General features: G+C 44.7%; 1 protein-coding gene across 4 annotated transcripts in view; it reads left to right on the top strand.

Annotated features, from left to right (window-relative positions):
• The window catches only part of LOC144935569 (WD repeat-containing protein 7-like), a 116,497-nt gene that overhangs the window by 17,041 nt on the left and 74,457 nt on the right, over window positions 1-24,999 (top strand). For all 4 annotated transcript variants that reach the window (XM_078862365.1, XM_078862366.1, XM_078862364.1 and 1 more), the window contains 6 exons: window positions 1,419-1,593; window positions 4,611-4,687; window positions 5,617-5,736; window positions 6,501-6,646; window positions 7,864-7,945; window positions 24,266-24,413. In XM_078862365.1, coding sequence (XP_078718491.1) covers window positions 1,419-1,593; window positions 4,611-4,687; window positions 5,617-5,736; window positions 6,501-6,646; window positions 7,864-7,945; window positions 24,266-24,413 — 748 coding nt within the window. The remainder of the gene's footprint in view (window positions 1-1,418; window positions 1,594-4,610; window positions 4,688-5,616; window positions 5,737-6,500; window positions 6,647-7,863; window positions 7,946-24,265; window positions 24,414-24,999) is intronic.

The following is a 24,999-nucleotide window of genomic DNA, read 5'->3' as shown; positions in this document are numbered from 1 at the left end:
GCGCATTTTTACGTGACGTCACATTTCTCAAACCCCCCCCCCCTCATCACACATCGTCACAAATGTCTGACCCCCCCCCCCCCCCAGGTGCGTGACGTCATTTATGGATGGCCCCTAAGATACTCGTGGGATTTTATACCCACGATGTGGTCCGTCAGAAGTGTGAATCGGGAGTTGTGCTCGCCAAGCCATGAATGTACAGATTTTCGCAGTGGACGAATTGGGATGAGTGGTAGGCAAATAGTATTCAGATGAAATGAATAGTGTTTTAATCGCAGCAAATTCATTAAAATGTATAAAAAATCCTGACTATACTTCTGTCGGGAAGAATTTGTTCCCCTTCCATTAAATGTTTGTGCACTTTCAGAATGTTTGAGATAAGATGGTGATCTAAGTCACTTATTGTCCCAAGGTAAAGGGTGCTATATCTAAAGCAAATAAATATTATGATTACTCAATCGCAATCCCATTCGTCAAGTTTGATAATTATTATTTCATTACGCACATTAATCGGCACCTGAAAACATAATGGCGGGAGATTGTGAGAATTTCTATCAAAAATGTGTCTCCATTCTTGCAGTGCCTCGGGCGAGTCGAGCCTGCTCTTTCCCCTGTAGCTCACTGCCACATGGAGACCATTTCACCCTTTGCTTTGCACGGCCTTTGGATGGTTAGTCTGTCCTGCCATTCCGCTGGCCCGGGACAGGCCGCATGCCCGCTCCATGCCGCCTTTCGCTCTCTCCAGACCTGGCAGATTGTTTTTGCGTGCAGGGAGAGCGTGCAATCCATGAGGCGGCTTTTCCTACCAGAGCACGGCGACGTGGCCGTGGATTGAGCCGGGGCGCGGCGCGTGCGAGGCTGCTACGTCGTGGCCTCCAAAAGGGGCTTTTGTAGAAGCAACGTGGCACGTGAAAGGGCACGAGAGCCCTCACAAACTTATGGGGGGGGGCGGTTGCGGTGGCTTGGTCACGCGAGATGGAATTGGCAGCAAATTAGATTTTTTTTTTTACACTCAAAACCCATGCCGGATTCCCTGAGACATGGCGCCCCTAGCAAACGAGCCCTCGGCTTAACTTTCCTGCATTGCTTCAAGCGAGGCAAGCCCGGCTGTGACCGCCCTCTCTTGGGAGTGCGTGACCCTGCCAGGCAAGTGGGCTCATGCGGCCAGGTGGCTAGGCTTTGCAGCAGTGATAGATAAACTAAGTTGTGCTCCATTTTATTGCCCAAGTAACACATTTGAAAATTACCCGCTTGCTTTGGTCATCCCCTTAACAGAGATTCGTGATCATCAAAAGGTTATGACTTTATACGTTAAGTTTAGTTTCAGATTTTTCCAATTGTTAAATTCGATGTTTTTTGGTTCACTGATCTCGGTGTGGTTCACCGTTGTTAGCTGACGACCTGCGCGCTCCCCGCAGTACTACAAGTGCCCGTACGGCTCGGCGGACGAGGGCTGGCTGCTCTGCTCCGGCTGCTACAGCGACGTCCTCATCCTGGACGCGCTCACCCTCAAGGTCCTGGGATCGCTGGCGTCCAAGGACGCACCCAATTGGATGGCCACCATAAGTGTCCTTAGGTGCACAAGAACGCTCGGTATGTACCTCATCTGACCTTCATAAAACATTAAATAATTATTGTTCCCTTGGTTCTTTCAAAACTGTTGTGTTTTCAAAGGGAATGTTTGTTCCGACTAATGTGGTTCTGTCTATTTCGTGTTGATTTATACATTTAAAGTGAGAGAGTTGCTTGTGGTGGTATTTGTCCTCTAAAACAATCTGTTTTGCGCTGTGTTAGGGTTCCACTTTGTCCAAGTCAATAAGCAAGTCGTGGTTTGTGGGCATTTTTTTGCTTTGTTTGTGAGCTGTTGGCCATAGAAGTATAACGGAGCCCAAGCAGCGCTTCCTTTTCAATTTACAATTTATCCGTTTTTTTTCCATCAAAGTCCTGTTTTGTGCCCGATAAGTATTATCCACTTGTCTTCCATTAAGACCATTGAAACTGCAACAGGATTGCACACAACCCGTCACTTGACCTTGCCTGCTGGATACCGTGAATGGTTTCGAGAAGTTGGTGGGAAAATGTTAAGCCGTTAGCAACGAAGGCCATGTTTAAATGCAGGCTTGAGGATGCTGTTGATTTCTCTGAGAGGCTTTCCAGCAATTTTCCTTTTCAAACTTGTCCAAACTACATTTGAACAGCAGCTGATTATGAATATATTTTTTTTAAAATGGCATTCCGAATAGAAGACTCAACAAGCTCCGCTATATATTTTAGTGAAGGCTTTTGTTATTTTTTTCGCTCGAAAAAAACCGGCCTTTTATTACGAGAACAATTTATTCTATTGCTGTGGATTATAAAACGTTTAACATTATTTCAAATGTTGATGCAATGTTTTTCGGTCTTCATTTGTGGTATTTCAGTATTCTTTATCTGGCATTTTTGGGAAAAAACTGGGGCTTTGACACAATGCTTAGCGTTTTTTTAGCTGATGCTTCCACCTATGTTTTCAAAATTCCAAAAAATAATGTAAAACAAAATGCGCTGTTATAGATTGAAAAATAGAGTGTTCACTGACCACTATTCAACTACCATCTGACTAGTTGAGGTATTTGTAGAAATTGTCAATGGAACGCACACGCAGGTTCCTACTAATCAATGGGACGGATACTACTCTTATCCACAACGTTTCCTGTCTATGCCCCTCTTCTTGACCTCATTGTGGTCAATCCACCGCTGGATACAGACTTCCCTTCAATGTTTCAGTCATGGGGTTGTCATGACCATACTTCACCTGGTGAGTGATGGGGAAGTTATCGCTTGCCACTGGTGCTAGCCATGACTGGGAATTAAACTGGAGTCACTGGGCTCATAGTGCAGTGTTGCTAATGACCACTCCACCACACACTATTTGTACGTGCGTTAATTTTAAAACATAAAAAATATATATAAAATGGAATTTCAAAATAGTTGACTGCTCATTTTCACTCTGAGTAGTCTTTCGCCCTGAGCCAGGCATGTAAACTTCACATTCCCTCGATGGAGGATAATAACTAGTATGGCATCAACTTATGTATGGTCTGTTTTAGAATAATGCTTCTTTACCCTTACCATAGACCTCTATAATTCGATGGACTTCCTCAAAATCTTAAAGAAAAATCCACTCTACGTTTGCAATGAGAAGGACATCATGATAAAGAATATCTTGCGGGACCTTTTTGCCAATATCAAAGTATGAAAATATAAGAATAGGTTTTACTCTTTCTGGCAATAAAACTGGTGTTAAGATGTTCAACCAACAAATAGAAACCTTTAGCAAGGAATCAAGTCTGCATTAACCACACGCACTTGTGGTGAACATGCAAACAAACTCTGATAATAAATGCCATTGTCTTTGAAACTGATTGGTCTACACCAGAGACAGCCTTATTTAGGGCCTAGTCTCACCAGTGCCAGACCAGAGAACGCCAAAAGGCCTTGCAAAAGGGTAAAACCTATTCTTATTTTTCGTAGAATGTATTGTGATGTGTTTTTTTGACAGCTGAACATTTTGCCTATTCACCATTTCTCAAACGACATCATCTCACTTTCATTCTTAGTTTTAGCGTTATTTTTTTTTTACAAATTCATGTTTAGATTACAGATTATTTTACATTAAGTGGATAAGAATAGCTTCGGTACATGCCTTGTTTTGCTGTGTATGATGGGTATTATGAATTGTAGTTTGTTTTTACATTTACGCTTTGGGCAGTTCTACAAATGAGGCAACCTCAGAATAAACATTTCAACATTATTCTAATAATCCACATAGTTCAAGATGAATTGTTTTAGCCATTTGGGAACTCAAGAGACCAGGATGAGTCTCATTTACAAGAGTGATACGTGCCACCAAAATTACAAATGCAAAGCAAATAAAACAAAGTAGAGCAATGAAATGAAGAGCAATCGGTATAAAAACAAAAACACTCGTGTCTCACGAGGAATCGGAGATATTGCAAACATTAATCAATGTGAAATCAAAGCTGCATTTTTAATTCCCTGCAGCGCAAATCGGCTATATGGAAGGTACTTATCTATCGCTTTAGAAATATGACTTATTTATGGAACATATCAATAGGATGACACATGGACGAAAGCACTTGCACCATCACGATCTCAGCATGGACGATGGTCAGTATGTCTGAATATATCCGACACTGTGATATTCTAAAGAGTATTTCTCTCTTTTCAAGATAGGTGGACATTTTAGTTTTCATTAGAGTCCTAATTGGTTGATATGCTATGTCCAAGTCAATGCGACTCCATGATTATTCAATTGATTACATAAGAGCCCCTTTTTTAAATCCACTGCTGGATGAGGACCACCCCATGACTTTTGGTGTACAGGGATAGCTGGCACTGGGGGGGGGGGGGTCCCCTTAAGTAGACTGCAGCAAGGCAGGAGAATGGGGGAGATGTGATGTAAGCTCCCTATGCATTCAAAATCTCATCCTTGCGTTGTGTTATGTAGGACAAGTAAACAAAACGGAATGCTCGAATATGTAGACATTAGTTCATCTCATGAAATGCATCACCACGCTGCATCCACGTGTGCAATGTTTGTATCTCCCCAGAGGACATTGTGGTCGGGGTGTCAGTGGCTGGCTTGCTGAAGGTTTGGAATCTAAGCAATGTTCTCAACAACATTCAGGTTTGACCCAATTGTGTTTTCACGTCATTAAACTTTGTTATTTTTTTTTATTGTGTGTCTATTTATAGAGTAAATTTTAAACAATCTGAGATTGATTTTAAGGCTGTAAGTGATACGTTCTAGAAGTCAGAGATAGCAGGCGTTGCCCTGGGATCATCCACAATGATCCGTGTGCTGTGTTCACTCTGAGTGCAACATCCTAGGGTGTATGGCACTTTGCACGCATATATGTCGGTATGTTACACTTCTTTTGCACCGTACATAGCCAACCATGCTACTCGGAGGTGCGGGGGAAGGACAACAAACTAAACACAAAAAGCAGTTCCAAAGAAATGAGTTCTCAATGTAGATTTCGTTGGTCAGTCATCACTCTTCTACCCCTACTGCCATGGTTATTGTTCCCATGACCTTCACACGTTATTTCCGGCCCGCTGGCTGTTTATAGTCATCCTCATCGCGTTCGACCACCACCACCGCACTGCAGCGTCACCACACTGCTCTTTCCGCTTCTTCCCTTGCACTCCTCCACTTCGTAGTTATATCCCAACTTCTGTTTTCACCAAGTTTTGGGTGGCGATGTGTTTAGCACACTGCACTCTGAACCTTGTCAACTGCATTTGATTTCTGGCCATAGCATCTACCCTTCCCACGCCCTCCTTCACCAACCCACAACACGCAGCCATTCTTGTCAGTCTACCGGTGGATGAGGGCCTCCCCACGCTGTGTAGGGAGGCCATGGTGGTGAGATGTTAACTACCTCGCCTGGTATACAAGAGGTCGTGGGTTCGATCCTGACCCTCACGCCTGCCTATTTTGAGTTTGCCGTAGTTAAATCTGACCACAGAGGCAACTGCCTCTTCCCGCACCGTAGCAGTGAGGTGGATTGCAGCGGTGGATGGCGGTGGATGAATGTGGTTTGCATTTCTAAGGACTCGGAGCCGGTGTTTGAGAAGGAGTCGATGGCGGTGGATGGTCTGGATGCTCAGGCCGTCGCGTTCTGCACCTACACCCAGAGCACCTTGCTGCTCGTCTGCTCACACATCTGGAAGGTGATTCCTTCACAGAAGCCTCTCACCTCATCATCATCATCCCACTCCATTCTTCTTTCACCGTTGATGAGTGCACTCGGATTAGTTTTAACAAGTCCCCAATGCTCAAATCAGGAGAGAAAATAAGTTAATATTGAACACGAGTACCAAGGGGCCATGTCCGATCCACTGCACGATTTGTACTTCAATTGCAGCGACACAGTTTGCAGCATTGTATGTATGTGTGTATGTTGAACTTCTTTCGCACCGTACGTAGCCAACCGTGCTAATCGGAGGCATGAGCATTTAGTGGTATTAGTATTAATTGTTGCAGTTGGCAGACTTGTGGAAGAGGAACTGACGCCTTTAGGCGTCCTCTGGTCTAACACCGTTGAGACTAGGCTCGAAAGAAAGCTGTCTCTGGTTTGGACCAATCAGTTTCAAAGGCAATGCATATATTATCAGAGTATGTTTTTTTTTGCATTCTGACCACAAGTATTGTGGTTAATGCAGACATGACTCATTGTAAAAGGTTTCAGTTTGGTGTTGTAACATCTTAACACAGCTGTTTTGTTGCCAGAAAAAAGGGGAAAACATATTCTCAGGAGGTCCCACGATGATGCGGCCTGCTTGAGTGGTTTACCTTGCACAGGAAGTTGACGGTAAATTATTACCATCAAGACACCACGCGTGGTGATAGTGGTGACGATGCTCCGCGTGTGCGGTACACGCCTTCCGCAGGTTCTTAGTTTGGAGAACTTTAGTGCGGTACACGCCTCCCGCAGGTTCTTAGCCTGGAGAACTTCTGTGCACGGTGCTGCATGCCAAGGACAGCCGATGGGCCCTGGACTGGGGGTGATTTCCTGGCTGCAAACAAGGTGCTCGTGTGGACCTCGCGAGGCCAAGGTTACATCTACAAGCTTCCGGACAGGTGCTTTTCCGCCCTCATCCGTCTCAGTCCATTTACTCGGAGCACTTACAGTGCAATGCTGCAATAAATGCACAATGACCTCAATTGGTGGTGAAGGTACCACATTGGCTCTCACAATACGGATATTCTGCAGTCCACACAGACAAGAATGTTTCTGAGAATAGATTTCCCCCTTTTTTCTGGCAACAAAACAGTTGTGTTAAGATGTTAAAACACCAAACTGAAACCTTTTACAATGAGTCATGTCTGCATTAACCACAATGCTTGTGGTCAGAATGCAAACAAAAAAACGTTCTCTGATAATGTATGCATTGTTTTTGAAACTGATTAGTCCACACCAGAGACAGCTTTTTTTCTTTTTTTCTTATCAGTTTCTAAGACAATGCATTTATTATCAGAGTACATTTCTTTGTTTGCATTTTTATCACACGTATTGTGGTTAATGCAGACATGACTCCTTGTAAAAGGTTTCAGTTTGGTGTTTTAACATCTTAACACAACTGTTTTGTTGCCAGAAAAAAGGGGAAAACCTATTCTCATATTTTGGTATGGCAAAGGAGGTCCCATGATGATGTGTCTGTATATAAAATAACCTCTAAAATCTGACAGAACTAACACTCAGCATAACATCACCAACCTTTGAAGTAGAGCAACTTTAACACAAAATAAACTATAATCTATATGACTTGAAACTCATATGTAAAATGTAATGTCCTTTTTTTGTCATCTGACCTTTTGGCCTTCCCACACCAATGTTCCCATATGTCTGTAGGTCAATGGCGAGAACACACACTTAGTTTTACATGCCAAGATTTTCTTCACTATCTTAGATATTTGTTTACCAGATACAATCTTAGTTATTTGCAATATGGAATTATGTTAATTTGTTATTGACTATTTTAGTTGCATTCAGTCACAGCATGCAATGAGGAAATTGGTCATGTGACCTGGGCACGTGCCTATAAACATCTCAACAAAACTTCACACATGATAGGAAGTAGCCAAGACCCAGGCCTAGGTGTTTCGACCTGTGTCCAGCATCATAGAAAAGTGAAGCTTGACCAATGGAATTGTCTTGTCCATGAGACATGCTGTGCGCTTGGTGTTTTTCACAAACTTGCAGGCGACACGTTGAGCTGAAAAAGTGCATTGGTCGCAAGCTCTTGTTCACACCCCAGATGTTAACATTGTGCACTTTTACTTTGATGTCTTTCCAGTCCAAAGCAGATGACAGACTGCAGCTCCTTGAACCACGAGGCCCCACTACTGCTCTACATACTTGAAGACACACTCCCGGAGGTAGGGTTTCTGAGGAGTACTGAACCTCTTGTGTGTGTGTGTGCCATGGTCGACTCACTGCAAAGCCGAGATTCATTCCCGCTCACCACCAACGTTAGTGGCGGACTTACGAGTCGTCCTGGACCTCCCCTAGGTCCACTCAACCTGAATCAGTACCTGGAGACAAAGGCGGCCGGGCGTGGTGCTCGCCACACCACTCCCTCGTGTACTGTGCCGGCCTTCACAGGTGATCGTTAATAGCACTTGTGTGGCGCATTAGGAATGGAGTAAAGTGTGGTTTTGTGAAAGGTATTATGTGCTGTGCAGTACATCAAGGCACGTGTGTACAGCAGCCTGCGATGACTGAGTTGCGCCTGTGGGTGGATGGCAGGGTTATTGATTAATCGGACTGGTATACCAGTCACGTGGTTAATGGCGACTCGGTTGAGGGTGGCTGTGTGTGACACCACGTGCTATTGTACAGGTAAAGGACCCAACGGTTGTTTTTGACCGTTATCGACTTGCTCTAGACTTGTCCTCGACTTCAAGCTTGGCTTTGAATTGTTAGTTTGTGATATATTCAATAGGAGGAGTTTTAGCACTGTGCGCTGTAAAGGATGACGAACTGTAGTTACAACTTGTAATTCTCTAACCCTAATACTGTTTATTCTATAACCATGCCCATGCACCCAGAGTATGACTACTTGCAATGCTATTGAGAATAGAACACATGGACAGTAGTAAGTTGTACAATGGTGACAAGTACAGTTCTATATTGTACACATACAGTACAGGTAATGGGTGTAAGATACCGATATAAGTGGATGGTATCGATAGGCATACAGCTTAGGATTAAATTAATATTCGAATAGTGAAGTGCAAGGGTTATTGTCAAAGACAAAGATGGGTTATCAGCAGAGGTGGGACAAAGTCATTGTTATGCAAGTCCAAGTCGAGTCGCAAGTCATCAAATTCATGACTCGAGTCTGACTCGAGTCCAAGTCACATGACTCGAGTCCACATCTCATAGGTGGGACAAAGTCATTGTTATGCAAGTCCAAGTCGAGTCGCAAGTCATCAAATTCATGACTCGAGTCTGACTCGAGTCCAAGTCACATGACTCGAGTCCACACCTCTGGTTATCAGTAGTAGAATTGGGTTTAAGAGACACTTATTGATTAACCGGACTGGTACACTGTTCCTTTTTGCAGATTTACACTGTAGATGTGTTTGCCCTCGAAGTGGAGCACCTGCCCACGTCCTTCAGCTCGAGTGTGCGACTCATACCCCAACAGTTTAAAAGGCTATAAGGGGGATCTGTGTATGTACACAAGCACGTGATTGTTGCAACGCAGTAGTTAGGAGATACCTTTCTATAAACCTATGTGAACACTTTAATGCACATCTATTAACCTTAGCAGCAAGCCATTACACGAAACCGTACTTCTAATTGTAATTCTGAATGCGTGGAATTCTAGAATTCACTCTTAAAATGTTTGCGCTGCAGAGGATGAAATTTTATAGAATCTCAAATTCCTCGTCAGAAGAATGTGAGGATCTTAATCAAAACGTCTAAAGCCACAGAACAAACACAATGGGCTTAGTCAAACTAGTTTAGGGCAGAACTCAGCCTTATTCAGCCTCCCCGATTATTCGTGAACACTGTAAGCCTGAGGTGGCTGGCGGTGTAATAGTTGATCGTGGCTGCGTTGTCATTGCTGAGACAGGTGCCTCCATCACCTCCGATTCGCACGATTGGCTACGTAAAGTGCAAAAGAAGTTCAACGTACATATGACAACTGCTAAACAAATGCAATTCACTCTGCTGTATTGTGAATGCACATCTTGTTATTTGATGGGTACAAATATATGGCTTCTTGTTTTTATATGTTTCTCATTTGCAAAACCTGTTGACAATCGCTTAATTATACTCTTTGGTTCTTTCGGTAAAGTCACGTAGATAGAAAATTATTAAGTCACGTAGATAGAAAATTATTGTTAATTATTATACATTTTTTATCTAGGTAAAAAATATTATTCATTTTATATCTAGGTAATTTTTTTATCTACGTGACTTTTACCGAAAGAACCAAAGAGTATGGAGTCCTGCAGTCACGAAAGCTTCAAATCAAGATGAATCGCTTGGCTAATGCCATCTAAGCAAGCTCGGTAAGAATCTCCCTTCTCAAAGGCCCTTCTTTGCCGTGCCAGCAAATGGCACTCATCTTGCAGCTGGATATTTCATCAGCCATTTTGAAAATCTTGGGTTTCTGATTTGCAGAACGATTTTCGTGAGCTCTCATTTTTTGGAGCAGGAACGTGTCAACAAACCACAGGCATGTGGACTCCAGCGTCGCCTGTGATGGCAAAGATGCATTCAAGTCCACTGCCACCGGAGACTAATGCTGCCCCAGCAGAATCAGTGCATGGCCAAATTTGATGAGGATTTGAGATGCTGCGCAGCGCTTTTGTTGTATTATTTATCACAGGAGTTGGCACAACAGGTGAATATATAAATGCACAGCGCGGCCTGGTTTTGGTTCGATACCAATCGATGGCAGCAGTGCTTTTTTGTTTCTTTGAATGCAACGGGAGGTGATGCAGGATTATAGTTTTAATTGACCACTTCATAGGCACTTTGGATGTAGTGTGTGTGTGCTTTTCATTATGTCCAGCCACCTGTGAAGGAAAGGGTTTCATGAAATGAGTTTTGAATGTGTCTGTGGGTAGTAGAAGTGCGGTGGATAGCACACTGAGCTGTACTCCCTGTGAGCATAGTTTGATTCCTGGCCATTCACATCAAAGGCGGTTGTTATCTGAAGTTAGCCCATGATTCCGCTCAGTAAAGGTGCAGCCCTACAATTTCTTGCTCATGCCACTGCTCGTGTAAGGGTCTCCACTAGAGGGAGCTCGAGAGTCTTCCTATTGAGGGTATTTGGCCTACTCTTCCATTCTGGGCAGATGTCTTGGAAGAGGTGGGAATATATCCACACTTTACCTCACCGTACACGACCTACCGATTGACCTAACTGCGCGGTACCCATGTACGCTGCTGGCTGGACATAGGCGGTGGGAGATTTAAGAATCTTGCACCTTTGTTTCAACTGCCGCGTCGGGAGATTGAACTGTCGCCCTCTGGATTACAAGGCCGACGCGATAACGGTCATACGACGGTATCATCAACTTTTGTGCACTCGGCCTAAAATGGTCACACCTTGTTCATTGTGCCGGGATCACCGTTCGGGAGACAAGGACAACCTCGCTACATGATTATCGGTCTTTATCGGTGCTCGCTAACCACACGGTGCGAAAGAAATTAGAAATACGTTCTCTTTCACAGCAGCCTGTCCGATCTCGGTGTGCCATTGTCTGAGAGTGCGTATCGAGCAACGCCGTGATGCGACGGATTAAGGCGAAGCGTGACGATTGCATCGACCCAAGCTCGGTTTCTGGCCGGATGCGTCGCCGTCGATTGATGTGAGGCGCACCTGGTGTGCGCTTCCCCCGTGTTGATTCGGAGGATAGAATGATACCTGCTGCGGATTTGAACTGCAGTGCAGAGGACCGGCAAAGGGACTGGCCTCAATCATTTGGTGTTGCATATAACGGGTACTTGTTAAAATGTGCTTTTTAAAAATTGTTTGACCAGGGTTGAAAAACAAGCTATATTTTTGCGTGTTCGTGTGTGATCAATAGGGGTCTTCGTCTTTGTATGTTTGTACACGTGTACACGTGTACACGTGTACACGTGTACACGTGTGTGTGTGTGTGAGGAAGGGTTTTGCAGTGGTTAGCATCTTGCTCTGTGATTCCAGGAACCAGAGACTGTTTCTTGGCAAAAACTCCGTGGCACTTGGTATCTTAACCTGTGCTGATCCTCCTCTCGGTAATCTCTGCCTTGTCTTGTTACCGCGGGTAGTGTGTGAGCATTGCTCTCGGGAGATTGGGGCACTGCATGATGCTGGCCATACTAGCCTTGTGTATTCCGTGAGTGTGCTGTGTAGGTGTGTACACGTGTGTCTGATTTTTTTGGGGTGGGAGAAAGAAAAGCGGTTAGCGCGCTGCGCTACGAACCCGATGACTCAAGTTCAATTCCTGCTCACGGCCAACACCAGCGATGATTATCTGAACTAGTCCTGGGCCTCCCCTAGGTCGACTCAGCCTTGAAAAGGTGAGCACCTGGTGCTTGCTAATAGCACTTTCTCCTCCAGTCTGTTAAGGCTATAAGAGGAATCTTTGTCTTTGTGTCAAGATTTAGTCAGTCGTTTGCCACTCCGAACCCACCGACCTGAGTTTGATTGCGAGCCACGAGTAACATCAGCCACGGGCGATATCTGAACCGGTTTCTGGATCTCCACTTCACCAAGCCACACTGACCGGCGTGGTGAAGTATGGTCAAACAACCCCTATGACTGAAACAGCGTGGGGAGGGTTATATGCAGCAAAGCACATCCTCAGTTAATGGACTGATTTTTTTAGCTTGAGTTTACGTGACAAACCTTACCAATTGGCTGTCGGGTGGTGGCGGGTTTAATGACACATTCATATATTTACGCGATCTAACCCAAAAAAACCTCTGTTATGGTTTTCTAGCTTGATCAGCATTACTTTACCCGGCATCACTTGCCGTGTTCTTCAATTCTCACGCGTGGAGGAGCGAACGCGCTGCATCCACGACGGCGGTCGGCACATGCTGTGCCCTGTCAGCGGATGTCTCGTCGAGGAAGGAAATCGTGGTGGACCCACGAGGTGAAGTGATCAGCAGGAGGTCGGGGGGGCCTCCAGTTGTACCCCCAGCAGGGACACGAAAGCATTCATGGCCACCAAGGCACAGAGAGATATATACGTTTTAAAATTTCATGTTCAAACATACTCGGCTGCCCGAGGCAATATCTCGTCCGTTGCTCTTCTCAACCAGAGTAAAGAGAATAATCTGCCACGAGAAACAAAGGCGGTGGAGTTAAATATATTTTTACTTTAATAGTCGGAGGAATAAGGCCGCTGCACGTCAGCAATTTAAACAATAGCCGCGGTGTGAAACACTTAATCCAGGTTGTTATCGTAACAATTGGCCTACATTTGTTACGATAAGATTTTGGGTGTGGGTCGTTGATAAGTGGCACGAGCAGAGTACAGTCTTGTGCTGCTCAAGGGCATATTATAGGGCATCAGCTGACAACCCTGGCTAGACCGGTTGATTATGGTGTCATGTCTTGTGTGAATTTAAACTGTCGTACTGTGTTGAATGGTAGATTATTAAACACAATGAAAGATGTATATTTCTCACGGAGCCACGTTGCACAGACTGTGTGATGATTGGTGCTGCCTGGTACTTTTTCTGCTGTAAGCTACCACGTGTTGGTATTCGTCACCAAACAGCCACTAGATAACAGTGTGAGGGAGGGTTGTCTTAATCCAGAATTGAATTGATAAAGGAATATAATCATCCACTGGAATTTGGGATAAATTACGGAGGGGATTCGTGAATACCCTCAACCCCAACCTTCCTAGATCTGGGCCGTACCAATTGAACCTCAGCTCAAGGGGACCAGCGTTGACCACTAATAACATGTTTTGCCTATTTCAGCAGTTTGTTCATTCCAAAAAAAAATGATGTGGATATACGCAGACTGCCCTCCGCTACAATTGCCTCTGGTTCATTCCGGAACAACGCAACGGGTTCACATTTTCACTGCAACCATGGCATTCTGGGACATTCCGGTCCAATTCCACCCCTGATCTTCCACACGTAAACGCATTGCTCATTACAAGTTGAGACTCACATTGTATCTATAACTAAATACAAGTTCAGTAATATGTACGCATGTATGTTGAACTTCTTTATACACCGTTCGTAGTCAACCGTGCGCATCGAGTGTGCGAATATAGAAATCGTATGGCTATTCAAGTCATCCTGGTGAGTATGTGAATCCATCTTATAGCTTCTCACATGGTTCTAAATAATGGAAGTTAAATGCAGTTCAATATGATATCAAATAAATAATCTTGTAAGGGAGGAGTGAATCGCCGAAAGGAAACACATACTGGAATTCGGTAACGAATAGCCCTCCTGGGTTGGAATATTTTCAAACAAGGCAATACCAAGACAGACTCACTTCTATTGAGTGTCATCAGCGGGGTGTGGCTGGTTAAATGTATGCTGCTGTACCGGTATGCACGATGTTATATTCGTAAAAAAAAAACAACTGTTTTATACGTATGTTAACACATTATGTTATTTCTCATTGTTTACTGCGGCAGCAGAGTGCGTAATTTAGATATCTACATGTTGCTGTTCTAGTTACGCTGAATGTTCAACCAGAAGCCCGCAATAGTAACACTTTCTACAGTTGATTTCGTTAGTGTATGGAGTAAAAAGCATACACGAATGTTTCCCATTGAAGTCCACATCGAAAAGGCATGTAGCTTTTTATTCACTTGAAATAAATGTGGGGATGAAAAACATCTTTTTACGAAAAGATGCCTCCAACAGAGCACTGAAAAGGAAGAGATCTATCGATGGTTTATCCAACAGAGTGTATAGTGTATATATATAGTTTTCTTAATACTTCTAATAAGATGCCTGGGGGCCCTGCCTATAGATTCACCACATTAAAGAAAACCAGTCCTCTGAACTTTTCTGCCACATTTAAATGTCCATGTATACACACACACACCCTGGGCGAGAGGAAGACACATTTCAAAAGTTGGCAGAATCAAGGCTGCTGCCGCATGCTCCTGGCTTTGATCAGCGAAGGCAGACAGGATACACGGAGAGTCCTCCTGGCCACCTGCTCCATCTGGCCCATAAGCCATCCGCGGTCCGCTTTGGGAAAGAGGCGGGAGAGGGGGGTGGAGAGGGGGGTGGAGAGGGGGGTGGAGAGGTGCCTGGAAGCTCCCGGCCGCCTCTGGGTCCTGTCCCAAGCACCCTCTTCAAAGCGACGACTGCGGTCCCAAGAGAACCCGCGCTTCTTTTTGACTTGCCGATGACTTGCCGTTGACACGCGGCGGAGGCTAAGGGTGCAAGTTGAGAGAGCGTTTCCCAGCCCCCTTTGTTTTTTTGATGTCCTACAAGGTTTCGGCTTTTTGTATCTTATTTTATATGACAAGATGTAGATGATGAAAGCCAACAAAGTGATTTTTCTTTATGGGGGGGAAAAATGCTTACAAAACATTTTGAATGGAAAGGCGCATTATTTTTATTTTCATAGGTGGTTATGTGAAATTGTAATTAAGCACAAACATTGCAGGTGCCTATTATATACAGAAACACGCTATACACATAAACACATTAATGTGAAACTATATAATGGCATTTGACAAATATCACAATGCGGGAGTATTCTTAAACAGCCTCATGGCTGAGTGAGGATAAATAGGATTAATATAATATAACTATTTATGACATTAAATTTATTAAGATAACTATATATTGTTATATGTGTATATATGTATTTATTATAAGAATTTTTGCCAACTTGTTCTTTCAAGTTTGTTTGGCACGTGGAACGACACCCCCCAAGTACCCAGAGAAGAGCCTTCCCTCTGAGGAGGCAACACTCACAAAGCTCACACACACGCACACCCACACACGCACACACACTCACACACACTCACACACACACTCACACACACACGCACGCACACCCACACACTCACACGCACGCACACCCACACACTCGCACACTTACTCACACACACTCGCACACACACACACGCACGCACACCCACACACTCACACACACGCACACACACACTTACACACACGCACGCGCACACCCACACACTCACACACACGCACACACGCACACACACACGCACACACACACACGCACACACACACGCACACACACACGCACGCACGCACACCCACACACTCGCACACACACACACACACGCACTCACACACACGCACACACACACACTCACACACACGCACACACACACACACTCTCACACACACGCACACACACACTCACACACACGCACACACACGCACACACACACACGCACACACACACACGCACACTCACACACACGCGCCCACACACACACACACCCACACGCACGCACACGCACGCACACACACGCGCACACACACACATGCACACACGCACCCACGCACGCATGCACACACACGCACGCACACACGCACGCACACACACGCACACACACGCACGCACACACACACACACATACGCACACACACGCACGCACACGCACACACACATGCACGCACACATGCACGCACTCACACGCACACACACACACGCACGCACACACACGCACGCAGAGTGGACAGGGCACTGGTGGTACACACGCCTCTAATCCAGCGTTATGGGATGCTGTTGGCATGCACGACGCGACACAAAATGGAAGTATTATTATTGTAATTATGACTTTGGATGCGAGGGTTTGGCGAGTCGGACAAACTCGTGAAGCTCACTACCCGTGGGCTTTGAGGCCGCCATCTGCTGGCCTGGCAGCGTGTGACGGTAGTGCAGCGAGTGTTTTCATTTCCATCTGTATTCTATCTGTACGGGGATTGAGTGTTACCCCTTTCTCACACACACACGCGTGGGTTTCCTCCAGGTTGCACCGGTTTCCTCCCACATGGACAGTCACTCATTCACGGAGTTGGACAAACATCGCCCGTGTTGAATCGCAGAGCTTAGGCAATTGTTTGGTGCCGATTCTGGCTGCCTTCCTTCCTGCTTGTCTGTGGTTTCCCTTGCTTCGCGTGTTCTAAATGTTACAGCGTTTTGAGACGCGATTTGCACGAATTGCGCTGTACAAAAGTTCACAATTATTATCGTTACATTAAACCAAGGCCGTAATTATTATATATATATTGGGGGGGACACATCCCCCCCCCCCCCGATATTCAAATATGCTCATAATGCCTGCCCTAATATTATTGCTATAAAATAGAATTATGTTTATATGATTGTGGTTATGGTTGTACTTTATTAATCCCTAATCTCTGCCATTACATACAATGAAACAAGAAAAGGTAAAAAAGATAAAAAAAAACAGATCAATGTAATACAATACACTCTTAGACATTATTGTAGAAAAGTAAATAAAAAGTCGATCCTATGTGTTAGGGAATTTTTTTTATATTTTAGGCAAAAAATTCTTTTTCAAATTTAGTTTTTTTTTCTGCGGGGGGACCCCCACACCCCCTGGAAGATTTGGTCCCCCCCAATGTTGACTCCATGGCTACGGCCTTGCATTAAACGATTTGCTTCACTACCATCGACTAGACCAGTCGTAAGACTCAATATCATACGGCAAAATCTCTGTGAATCCACCACTAAGCCTGGCAGAGCATCATGGGGAAAAAACCTGCAATACGTATGTATGTTGAACTTTTTTCGCACTGTATGTAGCCAACCGTGCTAATCGGAGGTGCGGGAAAGGACAACAAACTAAACACAAAAAGCAGTTGTAAAGAAATTAGTTTTCAATCCAGATTTAAAAGTGCATAACTCCAGTGGCTTCCTAATATCGGAAGGGAAAGCGTTCCAGACGGCCGCAGAAGTGTATCTTGCAACACGATTGTTAGCGCAGCACCAGCTTCAAAACATCAAAAAGTGCAGTTGTTTACACTTTGTATCACTAACGGAACGTAAACTCTCGATTTAAAATGGTTACCTTGCGTCCTTATGTAATGAATCTTGGGTAGTTATCGCCATTGGTGCTCCAGAGGTTGTGATGTAAATTCCACATCCTGTAGAGAGTACAATTATGTTGGTCGGGTTGGTTTCACCAATATCGGATCAACACATTACATTTGTTCTATTCTACAGCCGTAATTATTCATAGTAATTTTTTTTATAAAAGACATTCTCTCATACTAACACTCGTAGCATACAGACTTATGAAGCAAGTTTGTTTTTCTTTAGCAATGAGAATCCATACCAGACAGAAATCCCTACCAGCTGTGCAGGCCATGCAAAACGTCATTACACCCTAATATGATGGGACACAGATAAGGATGTTTGTGTGCGCGTGTGTGGAGAGCGGTGGCACGGCGGTTACTGTGCTACGCTATGAACCCGGGGACTCGAGTTTAATTCCCGCTCACGGCTAACACCACAGACAATTATATGAATCGGTTGAGGGCCTCCTCTAGATTGACTCAGCCTCAAATTAGTACCTGGAACGGTGTGTAAGCATCGCTACTGTGGAGACAAAGGCGGCCGGGCGGGGTGCTAGTCACCTATCCCCTCGTGTAATGTGCCGGCCTTCATAGGTGCTGCTCGCTAGCGAATCCATACCAGACAGCGAACAGCACTTGCTCCAAAAAATATGTTAAGGCTATACGGGGGATCTTTGTCTTTGCATTCGCAAGCAAAGATAGAATGGCCCTGGCCTTTATACATTTTTTCTCGCATGTGTGGCTAATGTTTTTGGATATAACATTAGCCACACGTGTATTTACAATGAAAGGCAGAGAAACACATTTGCCACTTATTGAAGGAAGGGAATTGGAATTCTGCGATTCATTCGTTGTGTTGGGAAGTTCTGTTTTCTTCCCGATGGTAAAAAATAATAAATTGTCTCTGAAAATGATGAAAAAATCCATATGCCATATCTTTTGGGGTGAAGAGAGCAAGCGGATAGGTCAAGACGAGCCGAATATGTGGATTGAAGAGAAACACCGTGACAGCCGTTTGGAAACAAATAGTGGTGTGCCTGTGTGTGTGCGTGCGTGCTTGCAATGTGGATTACAGTTCGTAACTTAAAACATTCAAATTTAAAACAGGTACCATTTAGTTGTAGTTGTACGTGTCTCGGTAATGATGACGAGCTAAATTCTTAAGAGTTATTTACAAAAAAAATCCACCTTTTTAAATTCAATGCACAGATTTGTTCTTTTTTTCGACCACCGTAAAATCGCTGCGTGTGTGTACACATATATACCCTGTAAATAAAACACACAGATGAGGCGACGACAGGAGTATTATGTACGGTTCAGGCGACACTTTTGTTACGGCTCAAGGCACAAAGATGCTGTCAAAAGCATGAAATCTGAAGGAGATGAATATGTTTGAGAGTTGGCTATCAGGGTTTCACATACTCTTCACATGGCACGTCGGCCTACACACGGAGCGTCTGCATTGTTCACAGGCGCTGGATGAGCTATAGTTGTTCCCATTATCAAAGGATTAAACAAAAATTAGAACACAAATAATCGCAACCGAGCTGCGGTGGATTGCACTGAACTTGCGATCCAGAGGTCGGCGGTAGGCGAAGCAGTGGGTACGCTTTTAAATCTCCCACCATCGCCTCCTGCCCACACTGTCTGCACGGCAGTATAAATCGGCAGGTCGGTGTGTGGTGAGGTAAAAGTGTGGACACTTCCACCTCTTCCAAGATCTTTGGCCAGCGTTTAAGATTAGGCCAAATATCCTTGAGAGAGAGCGTGTCACTTTGCAGGAAGACAACAGTGATTGTTGTCTTATGGATTCACTGGCCCCTGGTATAGCAATGTGGAATTTCCACCGCCACCTCAGCACTGCCAATGGAGATTAATATCGCTTTGTGTGGAGATACCCAGATTGTGTTTTACGAAGTGTTAAAATCTTATGTTTTCAAATGTGCTTGGTTCTTTAAATGCCATTTGAGATCAATTCCCACAATAGCCTATTGAGGGAGGCTTCTGCCGTACGTAGGCCACGATGTTCAACAATGTGAAGTGCCTCGCCTCATCTTCTCCATGTCAATTTGGACAATGTAAAACATATTGCGTCTTATTTGTTGCAATGTGGCACCAGAAGAGCCACATGCACCCACCTGGTTTGATGTCCCACTGTAGTTGACAGTATATTTGCTCTCTCGTGATTTTTAATTTAAACAAAATCTAAAAATTAAAGCTATTTTGTATTTTACCTGGTAAGGCTCACTGAGCTATATTGCTCTTTTTCAGAAGCGACCTGGCCACAAATGATCGCACAATGAAGTGACGTATCATCATGTGGAATTTTAAAGCAGCGAAATATTGTAAATGGGTGGTGACGTTGATTCTGAATGTGGAGAGAATAACCGTAGGACCCAGAGAAACATCCACGCGACCACGGGGAGAGAGACACGCAGACTACAAATATACAATAGGCATCTGGGCCGCGATCGAACCCACGACCTCCTGTATACCAGGCAAGGTAGTTAACATCTCGCTGTGGTCTGTAAGGGACCAATGGGGTAAATCTCCCTGTCTCTGTGAGTTAGTTGAAGTAAACAAGTACACATGTTGTGTATTATTTAACATCATTATCATAAACCATGATTAATCCACTGCTGATTGAAGGCCTCCCAAAGCCATCACCATCTCACGGTTGCATACCTGTCAACCCCTTATCAGTCCCATACCTTATTACAGATCAATTCAGACCTTATTAGTCACCCCGTGCCATTATAAATCTCAACGTTCATCCTACAAAGTCACATCACAAGGGAAAAACACAAACAAATACACAAAAATAACGTTTTTTTGCCCGGATTGAAACGGCCGTGCGCGGTATGGACCTGAAACCTCAATTTCCCTGTACAAGAATGCAATAAAACCGTATGGGTTGACAGCTATGCAGTACTCCAGTATTATGACCCAAAACGTATCTGCACACGAACTGATTTCATTGCTCCATCTCCTCAGCAGATGTCCTCTCGGATGTGTTCCGTTGCTTGGCTGCCATATCCCTTCATTATTCTTGACCTTTGACCTTCATCCCTTCCATTGATGCGTCCTGCCCAAGCCCACTTAGAAATGTCTTTAAACTGCACATGCTCTCCAATCTACATGTTGCTCTTACTGTATCTCTATTGCAATCCAATTAGTATGCTTATTGTTTATAATTAGTATTGTTCTCAATTTGTGTCAAAATGTAAAGTTAACGCGGTGCGCGCTGTTGTGGGAAGCTGTACGTGCTATAGATTAGCAGGGCACAGATAAACTCTTGTTATCTGTCAATTTTACCGAATTGCATGTGAATCAGAATATGTATGTATACTGGAAGAATCCAATGAGCCATAAAGCTCTTTGTTCATAGTCGTCCAGTCGGGGCGCGGGGTCAGAACAATACAACAGCAAACAACACACACGCACGTGACAGGAGCGCAAGTTATAGGAAAGGTAAAACGCATCACTTGCAAAAAGTATGCAAATTAAACTCAACTTTCATTTGATCTTACCAGGTAAAGCTCTGCTGAGTTTACTTTGCGAATGTTTCAGTCAAACGGCCCCTGACCTCCCCCCCCCCACCATCACTCCACCGACCCGCATTGAGCGTTGACGTGAAGCGTGGTGAGGTGACCCCCCCGCCCCGACTCGCACGGCATGGCAGGGCCCCCCCCCTCCATCGCTCAGCGGTGCCTCCACAAAGAGGCACGACCGTCATTCGTAGCTTGTCAGCTGTGCACGCCCTTGTTAGCGCCGTTAATCGCGGTTGGCATTTTTAAAACCTCTCCGCAGATGGCTCGAGCAAGTGCCGGTTACCTGGCCTTCAAGCGGTCTGACATCCACGCAGTGGGGGGGGGGGGGGGGAGCGGGGGAGGCATACACTCAGCGCCCAGATACTGGACGTTCGCGATGATGAGCGCTTAGAATTGTGGAAAATGTGTCTCCGTTGTGCAAAGCGCAGCGCGACACAGGGTTACTTTAGCCTTGAACCGACGTTTTAGTGCCTCCTAGCCCATTGTCGTGCAGTTTTCTTGTATATTGTCCCTCCGTAGCCTTGACCAGAGTGTATTCTGGCTTTGGGCATTGCTGTTCATCCCTTTGTCGCGCTGTTTTCTTGCATCTTTGTGCTCAGCAACCTTGATTAGAAGTGGATTCTGGCAACGGGGCACTTAGAATAGCGCTTGAGTGCACACCAGCTTTTAAAATAACTGGTTTGCATACCGGCAGCATTTTAGCCCTGTTCATGACCACATTCTCCTGGAGACGTCTGTTTGCGAGTAAAGTGTAGACCATTGTCAAAACGACTGCCGCCGAGGCAGAGAGAGCAGCAATGTCACGTGTAGCTGTATTTGTTTAATCCAGCGCCTTGAGGAAAGTGTTTGAATGTACGTGCACAGACCGTTTGGCAGTCCACTGCTGGATGAGGGTCGTCTTCTCACACCATGCAGGCAGTAAGGGTCATTTGACCATACTTCACCGCACTTGTCAGTGTGGTGTTGGTGACGTTGGGCAAAGTGTCGCACAACAGTGGATTGTTTCTGCACTGCCCTCGACAACCCACAACACAGACTACAACCTGTCCCTAGCATATGGTGGTCACCCATCCAGCAGACAGGCTCAGGACTGCTTAGCCTCAGAGGTCTGATTGGCTTGGGTTCATTCTGTTTGACTTGGTCATAGACACCAATATATTAGTGGAGTGCTTATTGCGTTGCCCCAAAGAAGCATTTTTTAAATGTTTAATTGAAAATTCCCTGCAAGTATTTTACTTGTCTAATATGATATGTAAAAGACAAAGATCCCCATTAGAACCTAACAGTCTTTTGAGGCAAGTGCTGTTGGCAAGCACCTTTGAAGGCTGGCACGGTACACGAGGGGGTGGATCTCCAGCACCACGCCCGACCGCCTTTGTCTATCAAGTGGCGATTTTTACACACCGCATGATGTACCGATTGAGGCTGAGTCGACCTGAGGAGTGGTGGCACAGTGGTTAAAGCAATGCGCTACAAAACAGATTACCTGCTCACGGCCAACATCGGGGACGATTATCTGAAATGGTCCTTTAAAAAAGACACACGCACATATATGCCATTTTATATTTTACAACATACCAGTGTAGATACATGTAAGCATTTCAGACACGTGTTGCATGCACATGCAGTCGATTCATTCTGGTGCGCTAACACGCTGCAGCGTTGGCAGGAAAGGGAGAGAGAAAAAACCACAAGGCCAAAAAATATATATATCTCAAAAAATGAAGTCTAATATACTGCAGAAATACTGATTTAAGTCCCGAAGCAACTGATGCGAAAGAAACAAAAAGTAAGCCAGTATGTGCGCTTGGGTGCCTCTAACTCGGTCACGGCAAATTAAGTGCTGGGATGTTGCCTTTATTCACATTTTCTTCTAATACTCACCCCCAGCTGGTACCCAGCTTGCAGTTCAATAGCGGGGCTTTGGAGCATGAAAAAAACACAAAAGCCATCACTGCACTTCCGTTCGTGGCTCTGCAGAGGTCTGATAGAGAATCGCACTCTTCATACGTGTCCTCCACTCTGTTTGTTTGTTCATATACCATAATGCTGGGATATTTAGTGGGTCGGTATTGCATTGCTGTAATTTGTCATGACGCTGCGTATGTTTAATGTAAGGGATGGAGAGATTGGCGTGGACGATTTGGCTGTAATTCTCGGCCAGCATGGCCTTGCCTCGACGTGAACTGGGCTCTTTTGATGTGCGCGCTCGAATGTGGTGACAGCATGAACATACTGGTTTAATGATTATCTTGTTACGTATTATATAATTTTGTGTCAAAACTACGACCCATATATTAACGAAATGGTCCTTGCCTTTAACATCTGGCAGTTCACCAGCATTGATTCATCAAAGCGTGACTGCTCATGAGACAGTGTGTCGAAACTGGTTCAGAGTTTGTTTGTACCGAATCAATGCTGCTGAAATTATTCACTACCAGAAGGCAGTGTGCCTCGATGTGTTGCATAAAAATACATTTGATTATTAATGTGGAGAGATGGATATCTGCAGGAGACGCATTGTGAACGTATCTCTTAATGTCTTAAGAACGGTGCGTTTTATGATGTAGAAGCTGTTGTGTGTGTTGACTGTAGGTGTGCGTACCATAATATTTGCGGACACATGTGGTCTAAATGTACATTGTGAGGTAAAAAGTCAGATTTTCTCATTTCCTTGAAATCCAATTACAGTAGACACGATTACTTCAAGGACGACCCCAGGGAACGAGATAATTGAACTATTTCTATAACTTTTTAAAAGATATAACTTTCTAAAGTAATTAGACTTAGCTTCTTAATACTGTTAAAAAGGTGTTTTCCTGTGTCTTATTATCCATGATGCAGTTGATGCATGTACATTTCCACAAAAACGGAGGCTAGGATGAATCTAATCCTCTATTGTTCAGCGCTGTATCACAGATGGTCGTACGGTGCGGTTATCGGCAGCATTTATGAACATAGATTAATCTCGGGCATTAGCCATTGAATTTAAATGTAAGATTTCGGCAAGACTTTGAGCTTTAGTGGGTTTCATAATGCTTTTTTTGTTATTAAAATTATTATTGTTATTCATTTATTTTAACCCGTGGCCCCTTCTAAAACGTGGTCGCTGCTCCTGCGCCGAAGCCGCGCGCGTCCCTGCAGGTGCTGCGCTACGCGGAGGGGCGCACGGAGCCCTTCCACAAGCTGCTGCTAAGAGGGGACTCGGCGGGGCGCGTGGGCACCTGGCTCATCCCGGACGTGCTCGTGCCCAAGCACGACGGCTCCGTGCAGAGTGAGTGGCCGCTGCGCCCGAGACGGACGGCCACAGCAGACGTTATCATCATCGGCAGCAGCAGCAGTCATTATCTATCTACTGCTAGGTTGCTTCCTTGTGCGACCTCACAGTCGGCTCAGCTGCTGCGTGGCGAGCGTCGCTCTCGCTGTCTTCCTCACAGCGGTTTAAAATTTCTCCCATATTGATTTTTGTTATGAATCACTTCTGCCTCTAAACTGTGCATTATACAAACTGCTAATTATCATTAAAAGCCATGATCTACCCACCACCGGATGAAAGCCACGCGAAGTCGTCGTCCCCCCTCACGGTGTGGTGATGCAGCACTGCCCATGTTGTTCTGGACATCTTGAGATGTGAGAAGCACCGACAGACATTTGGTGAACTAAAAGCAAACTGAGGTGGTCCAGCAATTATACATCTTCTGTTTTTTAAAATTAATTTTCTCCTGCACCTCCAGTCAACACTGATATCGGGCACGTGTTCCCAAATTCTCTGTTACCTGGAAAAAAACACAAGTTGATAGAATAAACAATAACTTTGAATGCTAAATATATGTGTATTTTGTAAATAACCACCTTAATAT

This window comes from Lampetra fluviatilis, chromosome 13 (genome assembly GCF_964198595.1).
Source record: "Lampetra fluviatilis chromosome 13, kcLamFluv1.1, whole genome shotgun sequence".
Lineage (NCBI taxonomy): Eukaryota > Metazoa > Chordata > Hyperoartia > Petromyzontiformes > Petromyzontidae > Lampetra > Lampetra fluviatilis.
The sequence above is the reverse complement of the archived record's forward strand: the minus strand, read 5'-3'. Positions and strand labels throughout refer to the sequence as shown.